Here is a 22,639-nt window from a genome sequence, read left to right on the forward strand (position 1 = left end):
TGAGCTAAAAAAAATACTTAAGTATTGCAACGGTTTTAACCCGATTTGAGGAAGGTGACAAGTTGAAATTATACCTCTCTGCGAGTGACGAGGTGATCAGCTTGATACTAATTAAAGAAGTAGACCGGGTCCAATGACCCATCTACTATGTAAGTAAGGTTTTGCAGGCTGTAGAAACCAAATACCCCGACATCGAAAAGCTAGCACATGCGTTGATAGTAGAAGCTCGGAAATTATGTCCGTACCCACACGATCGTCGTCCTCACCAACAAACCATTGAGGCACACTTTATTGAAGCCCAAGGTGTTAAGGAGATTGACGAAGTTGGTCATCAAGCTGAGTGAGTACAACATCCGGTTTGAGCCACGTCCAGCGATCAAAGCCCAAGTATTGGTGGATTTCATTGCAGAATGCACATCCAGCACACTGGCCCCTGAAGTGACTGAGTCGGCTAGCACATTGGAGGCTTCGACCAACACGACACCGATCCCGGTCAGAGAAAATCCAACCTGGGACGAGGAGCCCTGGATCCTCCAAATAAATGACTCATCTAATCAGCAAGGAAGCGGTGTTGGATTGATATTGTATGGGCCGACCGAGATGAAGCTAGAGTATGCTCTCCGGTTTAGATTCAAGGCATCGAATAATAAGGCAGAGTATGAGGCTTTGATTGTCAGGCTAAGTCTGGCGAGGGAAATTGGCGTGAAGCACCTTGTAGTGTGCAGCGACTCCCAGTCGGTGGTGAACCAGATCAACGACGACTACGAGGTCAGAGATCCAACAATGACAGCCTATCTACCTAAAGTGAGAGAGCTCTTGCTGACCTTCCTCTCTTGGTTCATCCGACATATACTGAGATATGAGAACACTAAAGCCGATGCCCTGTTGTGGTTGGCGAGCACTAGTGACAACATGATGCGAACGGTGTACATAGAAGACCTGCCTTAGCCTAGCATTCTCGGGGGGGGGGGGGGGGGGGGTAGAAGAGGTCGCTCCTGTGTTGCCAGGGGAACCAAACTGGATTGATTCATTCATCAATTATCTGCTGCATGGGATCCTACCAGAAGAATGCAATGTAGCTCGAAGGGTAGAACATCAGTCAGCTCGGTATGTTGTTATCGACGGGCGGCTATATAGGAGGTCCTTCACACTCCCCTACCTATGTTGCTTGTGACATTCAGAAGCAGATTGAGTACTCCATGACATCCATGAAGGACTTTGTGGAGGGCACTTCGGGGGTAGGGCGCTAGCCCAAAAGGCATTAAGACAAGGGTACTACTGGCCCACCATGAAGGCGGATGCACTCAAGCTCATCAAGAAATGCGACAACTGCCAAAGGCACACCAACATCCTTCATCAACCTGCTGCCAATCTAAAATACCTGACCAGCCCGTGGCCGCTTGTGCAGTGGGGGATAGATATCCTCAGACCGTTCCCATCGGCAGCCGAGCAAAGAAGATTCTTGGTCGTGGTGGTTGACTACTTTACGAAGTGGGTGGAGGCTGAGCCGCTGGTAACAATTATAGCTCAAAACGTGTAGAATTCTTTTGGAAAAACATAGTGTGCCGCTTTGGGATACCCAAGGTGTTGATTTCAGATAATGGGAAGCAATTCGAAGACATCAAGTTCCAAAATTGGTGTGCTGAAATGGGGATCCAATAGAATTTTACTTCAGTTGCACACCCTTAAGCGAACAGACAGGCTGAGGTGACGAACAGGCCAATCCTCCACAGATTAAAAGCTCGCTTGGCGTGAGCTAAGAGGCTATGGGTGGACGAACTGCCTAGTGTCCTCTGGGCCTAATAAACTACTATCAAAACTACAACCGAGGAAACGCCTTTCAACTTGACATACGGAATGGAGGTTGTGATCCCTGCGGAGATCAAAGTACTGACATTGAGGCTTGACACGTACGACGAAATTGCCAACGACGACGAGCTCCGAACTAACCTAGACCTGATCGAAGAGGTACACGACCTGTCCTACATTTGAACTACAGCCTACCAGCAGCAAGTAGCTCAATACTATAATGCCCGGGTCAAGAAACAATAGTTTGAGTTGGCAACAAGGTGCTCCATAAAGTGATGGTACCTGAGCCCGGCGTAGGTAAGCTCGGTCCGAATTGGGAGGGTCTGTATAGGGTGAGGCGAAGGTTCGGGGAAGGCACATACGAGCTAGAGACGATGGAAGGGAAGTCGGTACTCCAAGTATGGAATGTTGACAACCTAAAGAAGTACTACCTATGAGCTCGAGAGATAGATATCCTCCAAAAATTAACTAAGTCTAGAAGACCACCGAGCTAGCCATATTATAAATCGAGGAGTGGAATGTGAGTCGCTCCCAGAGCCTAAGGGCCACGATGATCGAGCAAATGACTCGGCGCAACCTAAGACCTAGTCACTTCGGCATGGGCAACCTAAGACCTAGTCGCTTCGGCATGGGCAATATAAAACCCAATTGCCTCTTTGGCATGGATAGGTGAAAAGTAGCCCACGTGCAGGCAGGTCGGGCGTATACCTTACATTGTCTGCTCACTTTGGCATACATTGACATTGTATTATTCTTACTTACACCGAGCTTGTCAGCTCGACACATCGGAATAATCCACACTTAGAAAATTTTTCACACAATCAAGATTTTTGCATAAGGAGGGGAACAAAAGGATTCTATTTATTCTCTCGAACTCCGAAGAAGTCTTGTAAGCATGAACAATGCGAGTACCGGCTTCCTTTAGTTCTTGGGAGAAGATAGCCTCGCGTTCAAAAAGGAGAGCCTTCTTCTCCTCAACCTCCTACGTCAACTCGTAGATGCGCTCCTCCTTCCGCTTCGCCTCTGCCTCCCGCTTCTTCACCAGCTCCACAGCCTTCAATGTCCTGGATTGGCACTCCACTGCTTTCGATTCGGCAGCCAAAACCTTCGCCTTTGACTCCGAGACTTGCAATAGCTCCATCTGACGGTCAGACTGCTCCAAAAACGAGTGGGTCATCAAGTTTGTCTACAAAAGAGCTGTACCGATCAGTAAGGCAAGGAAAGCACAAAGGACGGAGAAGTGAAGTTAGAAACGTACCACCATCAGATGACCCCATGCAGTGGCAGCGTGTTTGGAGTGTGGCATCCCCACATATTTCGACACCTCAGTAGGAAAGACAACTTCCTTGCTCTTGAGAGTGACAACCCGAGCATAAAAAATGCTTTGGCCCTCCTCGAGAATTACGTCGAAAGTGGCAACCAACCTTTGCCTTTGACTCCGAGAATTGCAATAGATCCATCTGATGGTCAGACTGCCTCACCAACGAGTGGGTCATCAAGTTTGTCTACAAAAGAGCTGTACCGATAAGTAAGGCAAGGAAAGCACAAAGGACGGAGAAGTGAAGTTAGAAACGTACCACCATCAGATGACCCCACGCAGTGGCAGCGAGTTTGGAGTGTGGCATCCCCGCATGTTTCGACACCTCGGTAGGAAAGATAGCTTCCTTTCTCTTGAGAGTGACAGTCCGAGCATCAAAAATGCTTTGGCCCTCCTCGAGAATTACGTTGAAAGCGGCGACCTCGGGTTGGACGGGCTAGGGCTTGAACTCTTGGTTCACCTCGGGCTGGCGACCTGGCGACCTAGTTCCCTAGTCATCCTCGACCAGGTTGATAACAAACGCATCCTCCTTTCTTCTCGGGGCAGCAAGTGCAATGGAACTAGCAACGGGCTCAGTGGCTGGGGTTCGGTGCGAGACGCCTTCCTCTTCTTCCTTTTCTTCATATCAGAGAAAAGCTTGGAGACAGGGATATCTGCCATGGTACCTGTATCACAGACACAAACTTAGTGAAGAAGACAGTGAGAAAGATAAAAAATTAAAGTGTGTGAGACCAAAGTGGAGACCTACCTAGACTCAACCCTGCATTAACTAATTTCTTCTCAGCTAGGAAGTTGTCCAACTCCAACCTGAGCTATGCCCAGGAGCGGACCTGTTTCTTCATGTCCTTATCTAGTTTGATGGCGGGGTCACTGATGGTCATTCTCTAGTGCGTCAGAAACGGCCACCCCCAACCACAGTGACGATAAAATAGCACCTCTTCTAGGCCAGGACGTTGTTGGGAAAACCATATAGGATCTTGTATCCAGGTTGGGGGGTTAGGTAGTAACTACAGTGTTCAGAAGAAGGAAGAATGTAGAGTTCTTCTTAATAGAACAGATCGAGCTAAAGGTATCCATAGTTAATGGTTTGCTGAAGTGGTGAAACAGAGAGATAGTACCTACTATAGAGCGAACTGAGTTCGGGTGGAGTTGGCCTACGGTTATGTTAAAAAATCGGAGGATCTCATAATGAATGGGTGGAGCGGGAAGCGCGGCCTAACATTTAGTTGCTCTTCGAATACTAAGACCTCATCGGGATCAGGATCCCATGGGTACCCTTCTAAAGGGATGCACTAGTCGTGGTCCTCAGGGAATTTATAGTACTCGGCCAATGTTTGCAATCTCTCCGCAATCATCACGAAAGGACCAAAGCAATCTGGCCCCGACCTCCGAGAACTACTAGAGCTCGAGGCTTCCTTCCCGGAGTCTTCCCACTCCCTTGTTTGGGAGTCCACCTCGGGTTAACTAGGCTCAAAGCCATGTGCCGAGGTGCCCACCTCGGCATGACCAGACTCTACTTCTTGGATCGAGGAGTCCACCTCAGTCCCACTTGACTTGCTACTGGCATCTAGCAGACTACCAGTGCTGACACTCGACATTGCAATGGAAGGAAAAAGAGTAAGAATGAATAAACTTACCTAGATCGGAGAGAAGAGAAGATGACTTCGAAGGACCAGAATAGGTGACACCGACCTGGAAGCGGACACGCGAGCTTAGATCACAAACACACAAATCATGGCAAAAAAATGGAGACCCCATAGTCCATATTTATAACTACTATAGTCGATTTTGTACAGGCATGATCAAAATGATCCAACAGCTCCCATGAAAATCGGCTACACTCTTCCAGAACCTGAAATCAGTTAAGCGCGCGTTTTGGCGTCTATAGGGTTAATAATCTGCATAATGTCTGTGTGTTCCTAATACGCGATCTGGCTTCCTGGTCGAGCCAGACAGGTCACTGAGGTCAAACGCCAGATCGGCCAAGGCCAAATCTACCTCAGCTCGTCATGAACTCCTCGCATCGAATCATGACCCGTGCACGAGGAGTGGGGGCAATTGATGAGGGGTGATTTGGCCTGGCCTAATGAACAGAGGACATGTGGACAAAATTTGCTAGCCAGGTGATGACTCAGCGCTTTTGACCACCTCGGCAAATCGGTCATCTTGGGTGTCCCAGTCACCTCGGATCACCCCAAGGACAAGATATCCCGGATGCCCATATTTGTCGAGGTGACACGTAGCAAGTTCTAGAAGCCTGCCAGTTGCCTCTGAGCCTTTTGGGATAATGTCGCGCATCCGTTGGTCTTATCCTCATCCTGCCCGATTCAAGTGGACACAATGAGGTTTATTGGCCAACATGTTATCCATCTTCCAGAGCAGAACATACTCCTATTGCTTGGCCCGAGGATCTCGGAGAGGTTTCGTGAGGCTCACGGTAGCCCAACTATATGAGGGCATTGACCCCCATAGCACAAGGTATGCACTATTGCTTGTTCACTAGTTATTTGTATTCAAGCATTCAGCTCGCCACTATACAACAATACTAACTTAAGCATTGGACCGACCTCACCGGGTTAGCCTCGTGAGTTTTCTGATCTGCCTTTTTGCAATCTAAGCCAACTCGCGTAGTGACCAACGTTCAAGTAACCTTCCAGCTAGGAGCTTTCAGATCGCATACCATCAATACAAATTTCTTGTGTGGGATCACGGACAAAGAATTAGCAGAGACCATAACACTCTTGTTCATAGGTGGTGATTGTTACTCAACTTACAGAAGAAGAGAGACGGAGAATAATATTAGGTTTTAAAAAATTTATACATCATATGATGTCATATGTGTACGAATTTTAACGTAACATGAATGGATGCTAAACAACATGAATACAACTAATGAATTGTAAGAAAATTTAGAAGTAATCTAAGCCAATATATACAGTAATAAGGGTAAGTTAAGAAATTTACCCTTAGCATAAAATTGATCCATTTGCAATCCGAAAAACCTAGGTACAATAGCTTTTAACGGTGGATGATAGGTCCACGCCACTTTTTTTTAATGTTTTAGGGTGGCTTTAACATCCAGCCTATCAAATTTTGAATGTTTTATAAGGGATGTACGTCTTTTTTAAGTCTGAACTAAGAGATGCATGGGGTGGCGGGGTTTTTATATATAGGAAGTAATCGATGTATATGCAATTAATGCTCAGTCGTATAGCATTCCTTTATATCAGTAGAGGAATGAAGAAACGTGGCATCAGTAGGAGTGATATAGGCCACGTTGGCTGCGAAAAGTTGATAAGTAGTCCAAATTGAATAATAATAGATCAGATGTTTAATTGAGTAACGCAAAGGGTGGCTCATCCACCACTATCGTACCATCATTATCTAAATATTAATTTTTGTAGAATAGAACCCACACCAATGTCAATTTTCATTTTCAACTATTTGAAAACCTTAAGTTGTGTTTGGTTTGAAGGAAAAAAAAAGTAGGAAAAGGAAAGAAAAGATAAGAAAATCTTTATAAATCTTGTATAAATTTTTATATTTTTTTCTTCTTTTTTTTTTTCTATTTTTTCTTCAAACCAAACATAACCTTAAGCTATGTCTAATTGCATGTTTTTCTATGTAGATACGGAAACTAAAGCAGATTTGATTTGTGATTGAAGAATATAAAATACAATGGAACTATTTTAGGCTTGTGTAGTCCGATCTTCTTTCCAAGCCAGACTGAGCTGGATGGTTCCGGATGGGCTGGTCCAAAATCCCATCCCGATTCCCAAACTTGTTAATTGGGTCTTCGGGCTCGCATTGATCCAAAAGTTCGGACTTTCCTAATTTTTAGGCTGGATTTGGGCTTAGTTCTTAGAAACCAGAGCCTGACCAAACTATATATATATATATATTCATATAGGTACTTTATTTGCATGTATATTCATATATGCTCATATAAACATATTTATTTATGTTAAAATTTAGTGTGGGCTGATTGATTAACTGGAGCTCGACCTGTATATATATTTATGTAAATATATGTATGCATATACATATTGAATGCATGCTTAGATAAATAAATAAATAAATAAATATATATATATATATATATTGGGTGCGTTAAATTTTAATGTGGGATGATTGAATAATTAAAATCGGCCCAGGTCCAAACTTAATTCAAGTGCATCAAATTTTAATACAGACTTACGTTGAACAGATTAGACTTGACCTGGGGTTTAAATCTTAAGCCCAATTCTTAAGATTGGGCCTGAAATGAACTTAAAATCGGCCCATCCAGACCAACTTACACCCATATTGTAATGTATCCGGTTCAATACTCCCGTGTTTGAATTTTAAATATAGCCAGCTAGTCGAAGTTGAAACCCACATTTCATCCTCATGTAAAAATCAAGCATGGTTTTTAAAATGGAATTGGACAATAAACCGGTTAGGGGTCCGATTTTTTGTTCGAATTGAACGAGTGGCCCATTTTGATAATAAAAATAAAAAATTTAAAAAAAATCAAACCGTTAAATGATTTGAATGATTCAACTGCCCAGTTAATGATTTGCTGACCAAATCAATAGTTTTTGGGAAAATAATGATTCTGGGGTAAAACGGAACCAATCACCTGACCGATTCCTAATTTTTCCGGTCTGACCATCCGATCTGGTCCTGTTTTAAAAACCATGGTTTCAAGAGAGGAAATGACAAAACCAGGACCCATGAAGTAGTAGTATCACTTGGTGCTGGTTAGATGCAATTTGTGCAAATATTTATAGCTTCGTATATAAAGTAGAAACACAGAAGGAAGAATGAGACATAGTTTTGAAATATTAGCAGTACGAAATTCTCCTTATTGAGGATTCTACCTTTCCTTCTCCCCCGCGTACATAAGTGAAAGATGGCTTGGGCGAAAATTGAAAAATAAATAGAACCCAAATGTGGGGAAAAAATCGAGACACAACTCGGGCTTGGGGCACTGATGCAGCTTTGTTCAATTCCACATTGGACAGAAGGGAAAAAATGAATATGTGGTGAGATAAGAAATAAGAAACGGAAGCTTTGTCAAGGTTATACAATTTGAACACTTATACCAACCCATATGTATACATCTTCATGAGTTATTCCCTTGGGTTTGCCGACTCACAGAGCTAGGGACCCCTAACTTCTGTCGCCGATGAAGCTTGTGCGGCCGGTTGGGTATTCTGCGATTCTGATGAAATAAACCAGTACTGATTGCTGTTAGCATGAATATATAAACAAAAACACAAAGAAAGACGAACTTGAACTCATGATAATAAGATTTGCCATAGATTCAAGTAGCACAAATGACGCTTGCAGGCTTGATCCAAGCATAGTAGAGCTTGGACTATCTCAGCCCCTGTTAATAATATATAGCTCTTTATGTGCGTGAGATTCAGGTTGAAATTGAATTATGGTTCATGAAGATCCAATCCTATAAATAATAAGTTGAACCAGGTACATATACGATTCTCCTCATAATTAAGCAAATAATTTTATAAAAAAGGAAATTACTTATTACAAAAGATTAAATATTTAGGAAATGGAGATTTATTTATCACAGAACACACCTCAGGTTTTACAAAACATCCCATATGTATTTGGAACATCTTCCATGAAAAAAAATACATAAATATGAAAGATGTTCCAAATATGGTTAGTACGTGTTATAAGGTTGGTTTGAGAAGCAGATCCGGATTCATATTTAGGTTTTATATATAATATATTAGCACGGGCTGCTATTTGTATAATAATAAAGTGTGAAGAAGAAATGAAAGCAACCCAGGAATCTTCAACTTAGACAACTAGGGATAAATGGTCAGCCAAGACAACTTGTTGCATAGTCAAAATAGTTCTTCAATGTTAAGTGGGACATAGGACTGAGGTGAATTGCATAAATTAAAGGCATTGCATGTCTAAAGGTTTCCTTTCTCTTTCTCTTTGTGACAAACAGACCAAGTTGCTTTTAAGTTTTGATATCTCTTCGCATGGCAGAAATAAGTACTGTGAATTGAGGTGGTGTTGCCCAAATTGTATAATTTTGCCAATGTAGCATTTATTATACAATGCAACCTAGGGGTGTCAATGACTTGTTTTGGATTGGATCTGATTGAAATCTTATCAAATTGGATTTGGATAGTTCATTATAATTATTGGATTAGACCAATCTAAAATAAATTGGTTTATGTTATTATTAGTCTGAATTGGACCTAAACCAAATTTCCAATAATCTGATCATAAGGCCAAACCCTTGTTCAATTTGAAACTGATCAAAACTGAAACTGGCAAAATATCACTTTTTCTGTAAGTACTTTTACGAAAGTACTTTTATAAAAGTACTTTTACGAAAACACTTTTACATAAACAATTTTATAAAAACACTTTTACAAACGTAATTTTATGAAAGCACTTTTGTAGAAATACTTTTATAAAACACTTTTACAAAAGCACTTTTATGGAAGTACTGTATAAGCACTTTTACGAAAGTACTTTTATGAAAGAACTTTTATAAAACACTTTTACGAAAGTACTTTTATAAATGCACTTCTATGAAAGTGTTTTTATAAAAATAATTTTACAAAAGTACTTTTATAAAAACACTTCTACGGAAGAACTTTTATGAAAGTACTTTTATTGAAGTACTTTTATGAAAGAGTGCTTTCTCAATATATTTTTGTAATTTTTAGATTTTCTTCATTTTAATATATTTTTGTAATTTTTTATATGTTCTGTTTTTTTTACAATATTTTATATTTTCATTTGGTTTGGACTAGACCCAATCCGGTCCATTTACATTTTAGTAGATTGGAATGGATTTGGATTGGATTTGGTCTAGTCCATTTGTAAGTAGGCTCACATTGAATTGGATCAGGTTGGAACAAATCCAGTTCAATTGACACCTCTAATGCAACCCAATAAATTTACACCATGTGCTGGAATCATGTATGTAGTTAATTGCCTCTACTTCCATTCGGTCAGTGACAGGCATCCACATACATGAAAAAACAAATGTAATGGGACACTTGTCGCCAAGGTTTTTAAAATCGGACTGACAGGGAACCGAACTAGGTCCGGTTCCTGGGTTGAATGATCTGACCATCCGGTCTGAATGCATGGCTTGCTCTAACAAAAGAAAAAAAAACTAAAACAATAAAAAAAGCTAAAAACTATTGTCTGAGTTGATGGTTCAACCGCCCGGGTCAGTGGTTTACTGACCAAATCAATGGTTTTTGGCCAAAATGTGGTTTTTAGGTGCAACGGAAAGTGACTGGTTCCCAGTTTTTCTGGTCTGATTTTAAAAACACTCAATAGTTGAAAGAAAATGCAAGGGAAAAAGTGCAGCGGATCAAGACTCATCTTAATCGCATATCAAATAGGGAGCCCTCCAACTTGATCATGTAGTCAATAAATTGGGTTCTCCGACGAACAGAGCCACCCACAAAATGGAGATTCTATGGCATAGTTCCTTTGAAGTTTCTGAAAATCATAAAAACTTCCCCTATAGTTTCATTTTAACAAATACTTCTCTTAAACTTTTGAGAAACTCGACAAAAATCTCTCTTTTGTCATCTTCCCAAATAGAAAACGTTAGATTGATGCATCAGTTTTTTTTTTCAAATTCTCATTCTATCCTTTTATAAATTATTTTATATACAAAATTACTGAAATAACCCTATTTTAATTTGACAAAAATCACCTTTAGCGGTCATCTTTTAATGTTTTGGTGGAATTAAAACAGGGTTATTTTAGTATTTTTGTATATAAAATAATTTATAAAAGGGTAAAATGAGTATTTGGAAAAAAACTGGTACATCAGCCTAACGTTTTTCCTCTGAAAATGTGATAGAAAGGAGATTTTCGTCAAATTTCTCAAAAAGGGAGGTATTTGCTAAAATAAACTATAAAAAAGAAAAGTTTTTATGATTGTTAAAAATCTCAGGGGAGATTTTGGTATTTTACCCTAATAAATATGAACAATAGTTTTACTTTGAGTAAAATAGTATGTACTGAAAGCAGTAATCCTCTACTTTCATTTTTTTTTTCTCTTGTGAATAATTGGTCTTTGCGTCGGGACTCGGGAGGAGTGAGATTTGAATAAAGTAAGCACATAATCCGTTTTTATGGTCTACTGCTGGAGTAGAATGACTGACTGTGAATGTGTGATCACAACGACTCAGACTCCATAATACCATAGCATATTTAGCCTAAGTACTCCCTTATATTTTAATTATATTTCTCCTTCTGCCTCTCTGGCATCAGTTTTCCTAGGTCATAGATGTCATACATAGTCTGAGTCGAGAGAGGGCTCATGTCAAGTGGTCCGGTGGTCAGGCTTGGCCTTGTGACTCACTGAGTCATTGGCTACGCACAACATCCAAGCAAAGAAAGGTGGTTATTAGTTGGTTACTCACCGGCCGTTGAAGTGGGTTGGGTTGGCCTCCGCAGTAACTGTGGTGGTGGTGGTGGCGGCGGTGGAAAAGTGGTGGGGGTGGTGGCGAAGGATCCGTTCCCCTGTCCAGGGTAGTGGAGATAGGAGGGTCCCTGGGGTCCTGAAAAAGGAGTTTCCCTGCTGGCCTGTACAGTATACCCGTAGTAGTACGATGGACCGATGGTCGACGGCGACGTCCCGCACATTTGATGGTAGTACTGTGGGTGGTACATGCTCTGTCCAGTGTCCACCATTTAATCCTTTCTTAACCAATTCTTAATCAATGAATTAAAAAAGAAAACTAAAATCATAAATTAAATTAAGCATCATATGATGCCTCAAGGAATACTAACTTGATGGTATCCGTAATCCGCTGTGTAGGTAGAGTACCTGCAAATTCATTAAACCTATCAAATTAGAGCTTTCTTGACCGAGACTGTAAGCCAGCTTGGATATGTATGTTACATCAATTCACCAAAAAGATTCCAACCGAGCCCCATATATTAAATTCTTTTCTCTGTCTTATCCTCACCCAAATAGAACAGAAAAGATTGGGGGAAAACACCAGTTTGGCCTAATCTGGGTAATGTCTTATCCTTCTCCCAGGCCGGCCAGCCACCACGTGAGGCCGCATCTGGTGACTGTCCGATTGGAATAAATTGACTGGTGGGTCCCATCACTTGTTCCAAAGCAGCGATTATCTGGAGTCAGTCTCACGTGAGGCCGCCGGAAATATACCTCATGCCAAAACAACTCAAGAATTTCTCTCTCATGGCCCATACTCTCACTATGCACTAGAAGCTATCTTTCACATCCATCAGAGTGTATGGGGAAGCTGTTATTTTGGTAGCGTTCGTATATATAAGAAACTCACCCGTACGAAGGATATATAACCGGAGGGGAAGGGGGTAGGGGCGGTGGAGGCGGAGGCGGCAGTGATGGTGGTGGCGGTGGGAGAGGAGACAGTAGCGCTGCTGCAGCTCTGTTGTAGGACGATTCACCCAAAGGTCTGCCTCCATGGTAGGGACTTCCTCCTTGATTTCTCGCTGTATAAACTAAACAGTAAACACCCCACCCCTCCTCCTCGTTAACAAGAAATATATAGTAGTTAAAAAATAATAATAATAATAATAAAGAAGATAACAAGTAGTCAATAACAACCATAATCAGAAACTACCTCTGGGTGGGGAGATTCGAGGGCGACCAAAAGAAGCAATGTTGCAATTGGTCCTTCTCCCATCGATCACAGGGTTAGGATCAATACAAGCCCTCCTCGCCGACTCCGGATCACGAAACGTTACCTGCCCCATCATCACTTTTATTTCATTTTTTATAGAGAAGCTACAAACTCAAACCATTGACTGAAGAAGAAGAAGAAGAAGAAGGACGACAATGTATCCTGTCTGAATAAGAGAAAGGAAGGACTCACAAAGCCGTATCCTTTGGACCTGCCGGTGCTCTTGTCGGTGATGATAACTGCTTCAAGAATCTCTCCAAATTGTTGGAAGTAACTTCTCATCTCTTCTGTTTGCGTCTCCCAGGCTAACCCACCTACAAACACCTTCCTAAATGTGGTATCTCCGAATTGGGATCGATAGTGCTGGTAAGCCATGATCTCTAAAACATTAAAACAACAAAAATTGGGCCTTTCCCTTCATGCATGAATTCTTCTCTTCTTCTTCCTCGCTTTCTCTCCCTCTCTTCTCTATATATTCCTTGTGGAGTAGTTCACAGAGATTGAGTCGCTTCTTCTCTTCCACCTCTTTTTCTTCTTTGGTTGTCTCTCTCTCCATTTCACCTCTTTGACAAAGAAGCCAACATTGAGACACCCAAACGAAACAGAATTGTTGTTACTGATGGTGTTGGTTGTGGCGTACTGATAAGGATGTTTGAGTTGTTGATGCTTGAAGTTCGATCTCGATCCTAACAGAAGAGCAGAGGTTTGAACTTTCAAGTTTAATTAAATGGAGAGAAAGAGAAAGGAAAGAAAGGAAAAGGGGTGATGGAAATTGAGCTGAAGGAAAAGGAGGCCCGACAACTGCAAACGCTTATTTGCTGTCTCTGAGAGGGGGGTCGTTTGGATGTCTCATGACAGCTGCACAACTACGCACTCGCGTCTGTCCTCCCTGTCTCCGCATTAATATAGCCTCGCCCCCCCACTGGCCACTACTATTCTTTCATCGGTTCGTTCTTCTCTCTCTCTCTCTCCTCATCCTCTGCACATCTATTTCTTTTGTCCAGTTCTTAACTTCATAAGAACCACATCACCCATTACTCTCATGGATGATTGGATCATATTACTTTCCTTTTATTTATTTTATCTGAAGAAGCATGAATCTCAGCTATAAAATCAATTGACCCATTTAAAGATACATTGACAATCGTATTATGACGACTGGATACTTGAGGTGATTTGATTGGACTCATATATGGTATAAGCATATCTCTTCAGATGGAACCCACAGATTGAACGCTTCAGATGGAGGAGGTGATAGGTACATTTATAAACCTTTTGTATCCCAAGTCTCCTGGAGTAAGCTACACCGTCCGATCAACGGGTTGCCCTTCTTCTCAAGTAGCAAAAAATGGACTGCCTCTTTAGAGGCGGCAAAATTCTGTGCGGGTTAGGCTTCAATTCGGATCCGATAGTTCTGCTGGAATAAACATCACAGGCTACAACTCGAATTCTTAACAAGAATTAGTAATCCTTTAATTAACCAGGATGAGAAGTGTCAATCCCAAATTCCCAATCCAATAATGCTGCTTCATCTTATTTGTTAACTAGAGTAGCCCTGCTTGGACTGATGAGGGAAAACCCGTCAAACTCAGCCCACTTGTGAATCAGAGTAAGATAACGGGTTGGGGTGAGTCTCAGTGGATTGGGGTCGGGTGAAGAATAACCACCACCACCCCCACGAAAAAGAAAAGAAAAGAAAAGAAAACAAATCTCTTTCATTTTATCAGTCCAATAACCACATAATCTTTTGTATTGATCTGAATGGCCATGCAATTTAGATTATGTAATATGGTACAAGAAAGGAGACATATAGATGGAAGAACTTTGATGGGTATGGCCCATAAATGAGTTGGGCTTACTAGCTAGTTGATTTTTTTCCCTTTTTTATGGTCCATATGGATGAATGATCTGCCAACCCACAAAGACTTTAGGTCGAGATGAGAAGCCAGTTTTCATTATAATTTTTCTTTTGTCCTCATTGAGCAACATAGTTAATTTAAGCCCTTCTTTCTAATGGGTGTCCATATTTAATTCTCATCTCTGTGAAGACAGAGATAATTAGATTAACATAGGCATTGTTTAGGGAATAGTAATAGTTTAATTTGTCAAACATTCTCAAATGGCCTCTCCTTGCCAAACTTCTAACCATGGGTTTTTTCCATAAATTAAACACAAAAGAAGAAAAGCAATAAACAATTAGCCCAGACAGTTGTGATGATCCAATCAAGTTTCTCCAGGTCATCTGAGATTGGGAATCATGTGCAACCGGCGGGTCTCCGGCGATGAATTTTAGAAAACCAGAGTGTTCATCTTACAACTACTATGATTCGTTAAGAGATGGATCAGAACACCCAAACTCTTTGCGGGGGGGGGGGGGGGGGGGTGTTGAGGACTTAGAAGGATTCTCGTCCTAACTGGAATATGGAAATTTGCATCACTAATTTGTCATTGCCATGCTGTAAAGTCTGCTATAAACAAGGGATCGTGCCTTACTGCTCAGCTTTTACTTAATTTTCAATGGAACTAGGCTTCTCAGCTGAGAACGCTGATTAAAATTGAAAGAGTGGGGTCCCAGCCCCACCATGAATGCCCATCCAAGGATGAAGAATTGATATGAGTGCGTTCATAAATTAAATTGTCTTTAAGACATAATGGTAAATGAGAAAGAATGTGGGGTGTGGACACGAGAGGCGCACTCGCACATGTAAACGCTGGTACACGCTCAGAGGCAGAAGGGGGTCGTTGTCTTAGACTCTTAGCTTGTTAACACTTTGCCAGCGTTAGGGACGAGGAGACAGCAATAGGGATTAGAGACCCCTTGTTTTATGACCCCTCTGGGAGTCCGTGAACTGGCAGTCCTCTCCACGTGGGGTCGTGTCACTCCTTCAGGATAATGAGCTGGATTTCATCTACTTTTCTCCAGCGTTGGATCTCTGTCCCTCTCTCTCTCTCTCTCTCTCCCCACTACTTTGTGCCCCTCTACCTTCTACTTCATCATCCACCAATCAATGGCTTATGGCATTTAAGGCTGCAATCTCTTTTTCTGCTGGGAAACTACTGAACATCCTGGCAAGTGGCAACCCCTTTCTTCCCCCTCGTCCCTGGCCCCTTCATTGTTTGTTTCAATTTTTAAGCCTTCCACCGATGCTTCAGTTTCAGTTTATATGAAGAGAGACGACTCACTCTAAAAGTCTATAACCCCAATACCCTTCATATTTTCAGGATTTAGACTTTGTATAAGATGGAGGCCCACCACAGTATTCGCCACCTTGCATTGAATAGTATGGAGAAAATTACCTATTTCCTTGTGTAAAATCGGTTCCTGAGAAAGAGCCCATGGGCTTGAGAAAGGGGTCGCCAAATCCAAACTCCAAAGCACTGATTTACTTTACATGGGATGTAAATGCGGCTTAACACAAATTTTAGAGTGTGTCCTGTGAGACCTGTGCTTTTGCCCCACTTGGGTACTCGACAGGGCACTCAGACTCATTAGTTGCGGAGACAAGAATACAGGACGACTGGGCCGGGTCCCATAGCCGATGGTGACCATGTGGGGGAACTCTGACCTACAGTTGTATTCACCCAGGGTCCGTCTGTCCTTGTCATGGTTTTTGAACCCTTTGACCCGGCGGTCGGACTGTTCTACCCGAAAATCATCCGGGCAATCATTCGGTCTCACCCCTGAACTGTTCCTTTGATCAATGATCCGTTGATTTGAGCGATTGAAACATTAATCCATTTAATCCAAAAAAACGGTGTTTGGATGTTTTTATTTTAATTATTCTTTTATTTTTTAAATTACAATGAACCATTTATTCGGACCAAATGATCAAGGCTAAAGTGGTTCCGATTTCCGAATTGATTTTTAAAACATTGATCCCTTAATTTAGGGCCGCGCCTCATTGTCCCACCCAAGTTGCATGAAGAACCGGTGATTTAGCTACTTTAATTTACCACTCATCTTATTAGCGCTGGAGAATTAAAAGATGGTCGGCTGCGAGGTGAGGTGATTGTCTAAAAAGAAAAATAAATAACTAGTTGATTTTTGTTTCTTGAAATCGTTACTCAACTGAGTATATACGTACCATTTTATTTCTGCATCGCTTCTTTAGTAAGGGTACACGGTACGCCTATAACAGATCTTGAACCAGAATAGCAAAATCAAAGCTAAGAAATTGAAGAAATGGATTAGGGCCCACCGTAAGGTGGGTGATGGCAATTGGCAAGTGGGAACCGCCCGGAATATATTTGTGTGTATACTTAATCAGAACATCTTGTTTGCATAATCCATTCACTCGTTCAATTGGTGGACCATTTTGTGGGGTGGGCAACAAAGTCAAAACAAAAAAGCCTGAAAGCATTAACCAATTGATGATAACATAACAGCTAAATATGCCTGGGTAAGAAGAGAAAAAAAATAAAAAAGTCCAATTGCTGATTAATAGAAAGAGCCCACGCGTCTGAGTGTATGTCATCCAACAACTGTTAAAGGATATTATGTATTCAGGAATGGGACCCAATTGCTGGATGGCCTGTTTTAACAAAACTAACCAAGCTCAGTGAAGCCAGCCCTATTCAAGGTTCCGATCCTTCTGATCACATGATCCAACTTTCCATGATTATCAACTGCATTTTCATTCAGGGTTTTGATCATCTTCAGAGCTAGGTAGCAAAACTAGATGGGTTCGTTCGTTATTAGAGGATGAAGAAAGAAAACAAAAATGAGTCACATGAGTTTGTTTGTTGGTTAGCAGGAGTACGCGGAATGAAGAAAAGAATACCAAGAAGGCAAGAATCAAAACACCCTGATCATCGATGTTGAGCAGTTGAAATAAGAACAAATGTGCAACAGGAAAGAGCCAAAACAAAAGACGTTCTAAAATAACAGCAAAATCTAACAGTTTTTGTGGGGATCACCCATCATCGTGCATGATCCATTTGCTCATCCCTCTTCACAGTCCGATTAGTGTGGATGTGTTGAGGAATTAGTAGAGGTGATGATCACGAAGCACCTTTCCCTCTGGACAGAGAGAGACGCAGCCTGCAACTGCAAGCCAGTGAAATAAGCAAGATTTTTTTTTATTCAATAATATTACGGATGATTAACCGAATCTTGGGCCTTTTCTTCAAATTGAACCGATTCTTTTCTTTTTGGAAAACCGAAAACTGAAATCAATTGGTTAACTAATTCATTAATTTAGGGTTTATTTGGTTCGTAATTGGAATCAGAATCGAAATCCTTCGGAATTGGAATCGGGATGGTTCATTCCCATAATCTGTAAATGGGATTCCAATTCTGCCCAACCAAACAGTCAGAATTCTCATTCCAATTCCAGACTCCTATTCCAGCAAATCAAACGGACCCTAATGTTTATTAACAAAATAGATAATATATATACCAGATTTTTATATTGGTTAACTGAACTCAAACTAACTGGTTCGATTAACCGGATTTTTTTGGTTCAGCTTTTCCATTTTCTGATTTTTCGGCTGTTGATGAGCAACCCCAAGTAATACTGTTAGAGAATAAAAGCCTATTTGAATACCTCAGCTAACAACTTAAGATTCTAGCTTTGAATGATTGTTTGAGATTGTATTAGAGATTTTTACTCAAGTGGTCTAATGTGTTCGACCCTTGTCACTCCATTATAATTAATTAAATTTCAAAACAAGGTATAGGCTATAGGGGGCTGTGTTTATCCATGCTTCAAGCCCAAAGGGCTTTTACATGAAGGGACATGTTAGAGAATAAAAACCTATTCAGAGACCTAATACGCTTTTAAGGCCATGTTTGAGAGTGCTTAAGTTAAAAATAAGTGCCTATAAGTGTTTATTCAAATAAACATTTATTTGCATTCGGCATCCAACTTTTTCAAGTGTTTATTTTTTAAAATAAGCACTTATTTTATATTGGCTGGTGGTTGGTAGTCTTTTTCTCTAATATGCATTTTAAATAAGCATTTGTGACTATTTTTTCCTTTATTTTCTTTCAAAATTTCAAAATATACCATTTGAAAGCACTTTTATTAAATTACTTTTATAAAAATGCTTTTATAAAAGTATTTTTATAAAATTGTTTTTACGAAAGCACTTTCACAAAAGCGCTTTTACAAAAGCTTTCATAAAAGTTCTTTTGTAGAAGTACTTTCGTAAAAGTTCTTTCATAAAAGTGCTTTCATAAAACTACTTTCATAAAAGTACTTTTATGAAAGGACTTTTGTAAAAGTGCTTTTATAAAAGTACTTTCTTAAAAGTGCTTTGAAAAGTACTTTATAAAAGTGTTTTCATAAATTTCAACTAGGGATAATTTTATAAATGGTATTTTAAAATTCAACTAGGGATAATCTTGGAAGAAAAAAATTGAATAAGTGCTTACTGTATAAGCACTTAAAAAAAAACTAGAAATTTAGGCTTAAAAAATAAGCTCTTATTTCGGACTTATTTCTCAAATACTAATAAGTACTTAATGACCCAAATAAACATTTATTTTGAAACACTCCCAAACATGGCCTAAGTAGAAAATTTTATTTTGACGAAGTCATGAATGTATTAGGATCTTAGTATAAAATTCTATATCGTATATGATCTAGAGGATTCCATTGTGTATGACCTGAATCCACCACAAGAAGTGAATTCGAAATCAATAGTTGGACCAGTATATCCTCGCACGACACAACTCATGGCATGAACCTAAAACATAAAAAGTAAAAAAGAAGACAGGGGAAAGGACTCACCAGGTTTATATGAAGAACCCTTTAATTCGCACTAAAAATGGTCAAGGAACTTATTAAAACATTAGTTGCTACTCTTTTGCAGAATCTCCGAGGAAGCACCTATGATTTACAATTTTACATACTCAAATAAATGGATTATTAATTCAAATTATGTACTATTGCAAAATATATAAATAAATAAAAAAACAAGTACTCGTGGGTTATGAAAATTCAAGATACAAATATAAAATCTATATATAGAATCCTCATCCTTTAAATAAAGATGTAAATTCTTAAAAAAAAAAAAACAAAATAAAGAAAGATGTACATTCAAAAGCTGAAAAGTAGGTTTGCAACTTGAGTGGGATCGAGTTCAGAATTTATTAAAGTTTGAATGGGTCCTGTCCAAAACCCTAGACCCTACACAGTATAAGTTGACCTGTTTATAGGCTGGGCTTTGGGTTCGGCCCACAAATGTTGACAAAAGTTAAGTCTGAGCCCGGCCATGAACAAGTCTAATATCTCATTTGTACCCTATGAAAAACAGAAGATACAAGAATTATGTATCCTCTTCCTATAAAAATATGACTGGCGAAAAGGACTAACAAAGAAGAGTATTATTATATATATTCCAGTCACTTTAAAAATATCCAAAGGAACTATTTTCACAAAATAGAAAAGCCATAATAAATGAAGGATTATATGTCGCTTTTTGTTTCAAAAAAAAAAAAAACACAACACTTTACATGCTAATTTAAAGAATTTTTATCATTACAGTAACTAATCTCCTGAATAGAATGTAGGTAACAATAAAGAAAGATGAAAATACTGATAGTGAAATGGAAAAAGAAAAGATCAAAGAAAGATAGCTTTACATCCACGGGTTGGGAGTACCATCTTTTGTTTACTCTATAAATATTGTTATCATATTTAATGTGATAATAATATTTTGACCTCAAGGTTAATGTGATAATAATGATTTGAGTAAAACATTTAAAGTGACTTTAGTACCCCAAAACATGAAAGCTTCTTTTCAATTACTACAGTGACCTCTTAAGATTATATGACCTTCAAATCATCTAATTTTGCATTTACTTGAATATTGCAAACTAATTAAAACAGGGCCTGGTCTGGTTATTTAGGTCCTTGGGAGGGGTAGACTGGATACACAAGGACCTAACCTACAACATTTTTGTACAAAATTGAAACTTTTCAGTCTCCAACCCATGTTCTCTTGCTTGTTAACCCAAGATATTACCGATGATCAAGGCAAAAACTAATTTCCATTTATGTCTAAGGCTGCGTTTGGTTACAGTGCAATTTTTTTTTTGCACTAGTACAAATGCATGAGAGTGCTAATGAAAAAAGAATACAAATTCTTGATTAATTTTGTTTTGGGTTTTATTTTATTCTGCTTCATGTCTTAATTTACTTCATTTGTACTGTAATAAAACAAAATAATCTAAAATTTGGAACAAAAATAAGTCAAAATTTACATTCAAATCATTTGACTGCCATAATTTTGCATCAGTACAGATTTATTTGCATTGCAACCAAACACAGCTTAAGTGTCTAATATTTTATATATGTGCTAATATATTAGATCCTTATTGTTGTAAATTGCAATCTCCTAAAAGAAGAATTCCATGTCAACTCAAGTGAGTAGTAACAAATGTCTACTGTTGTAATCTCAACCTTTTTCTTCACCCATGTCTATGCAAAGGTTATACTTATCTTCTACCACGCTGTACTGAATATGGAGCAACTATAACTATTACTAGTGGGGACCCGTGCGATGCATGGGACTTATTAAGAGAAAGCTAAATAATAGAAATGATCATATACTAAAATACGCCTTATAGTTTCATGGATTTACAAAAATCTACCCTATAGTTAGCATTTTACTAAAACACCATTTACAATTTGCAATGGATTTAATCAATCTTCCATTAGATGATAGTGGAAAATGACAGTGTTGACCCTAATGTTCATTTAAATAAATTTAATAAAAAAAATAAAAATAAAAATACCATTTTTGTTCTTAATAAGACATGGGCAACCACTCCATTGGCTATATTTGGTCAATTTTGTTTTTAATACAAAAAAAGTGTTAGGGGTATTTTTGAAATAAAACATCATGGGCCTAATGGCAAAACAAACACTCCTTAATGAAATGTTGATTAAGTAAATAAGTTAAAAAATATATGGGATGTTTTAATAAAATGAAAACTATAAGGTAGGCTTAAGTAAATATGTAAAACTATAAGGTGTACAGGAATGGCAATGGGGTGGGAATCATATTCCCCATCCTTGAACCTGATATATATATTATATATATAATCTAGGTCAGGATCGAGGTGGGGCGGGGACCTCAATCCCCATCCCCAACCCCGACCTCGACCTTGACCGAGGATTCCTATTAATGCCCATCCCCAGCCCCATCAGGTCAGGGAAGTCATGTCCTCATTGGGGATGGGGAAAATTGTCATCCTTAAAAGTGTGTTCTAATAAATGACCCTAATAGAAACACATAAGAGTATACAATTGTTTTATATTTTCAACTTTTAAATAATTAATAATTATTCATATTTTACATAATACTTTTAATAAAATTTTTATAATACAAAAATAACAATAATTAAGTTCAGTTAGGTTTATTAATCAAACTGATGAAACCGACCAACATGATTAACTCGATCCGAGTTGGTCTGTTTTCTAGTATTTTAGGTTAGATTTGGTTCAAAAATTTTCCAATTCAACCAAATTGGATCAGTTTCACTTTGGTCATTTGTAAACTAACCAAAATCGAATGACCTAACCATGGATATATATTAATATTTTATATTTTAAATATGGAAAAGTGGGAATTTTCCCATATTCATTAGTCTAAAATGTTTTATATCGTAAATGTAATTTTTAAATTTATTATTTAATAATTGCACTATTATTTTTAAAATTAAATTAAAATTTTAAGTTTAAATCTTTTGAACAGACTGACCAAACCAAAAAGTCGACCTAAACCAATACATGAACACATAATTTCAGGTAAACTAATTTTCTTATCTCTGATAAATAACAATAGTTTAATCTCCAATAACTATTGAAAATTTATAGCAAAA

General features: G+C 39.2%; 1 protein-coding gene across 2 annotated transcripts; it reads right to left on the minus strand.

The window, feature by feature from the left end:
• Positions 1–7,943: 7,943 nt before the first annotated feature.
• On the minus strand, positions 7,944–13,788 carry LOC148876733 (uncharacterized). Of its 2 annotated transcripts, none has more exons than XM_088964469.1 (6): positions 13,000–13,788; positions 12,748–12,871; positions 12,445–12,616; positions 11,924–11,960; positions 11,554–11,806; positions 7,944–8,333 (listed from the first exon to the last, which is right to left on the minus strand). In XM_088964469.1, the coding sequence occupies exons 1-6, from the start codon at positions 13,180–13,182 to the stop codon at positions 8,272–8,274; spliced, it is 831 nt and encodes a 276-aa protein (XP_088820595.1). In that variant the 5' UTR covers positions 13,183–13,788; the 3' UTR covers positions 7,944–8,271. The 2 variants fall into 2 exon arrangements, with proteins under 2 accessions (XP_088820595.1, XP_088820594.1); XM_088964468.1 differs by having other exon boundaries at positions 12,445–12,625.
• Between the last annotated feature and the right edge of the window lie 8,851 nt (positions 13,789–22,639).

This window comes from Nelumbo lutea, chromosome 1, assembly GCF_056320005.1.
Source record: "Nelumbo lutea isolate HS-2025 chromosome 1, American lotus-T2T, whole genome shotgun sequence".
Taxonomy (NCBI): Eukaryota; Viridiplantae; Streptophyta; class Magnoliopsida; order Proteales; family Nelumbonaceae; genus Nelumbo; species Nelumbo lutea.

Bases quoted from the DNA above. Each gene is read 5' to 3' on its own strand.
- LOC148876733 (XM_088964468.1), bottom strand. From the start codon at position 13,182: ATGGCTTACCAGCACTATCGATCCCAATTCGGAGATACCACATTTAGG. The intron at 12,872-12,999 runs GTGAGTCCTTCC...ATGATGGGGCAG, and splicing joins GGTCCAAAGGATACGGCTTT to GTAACGTTTCGTGATCCGGA. The intron at 11,807-11,923 runs GTTAGTATTCCT...GACACTGGACAG, and splicing joins CGGATTACGGATACCATCAA to AGCATGTACCACCCACAGTA.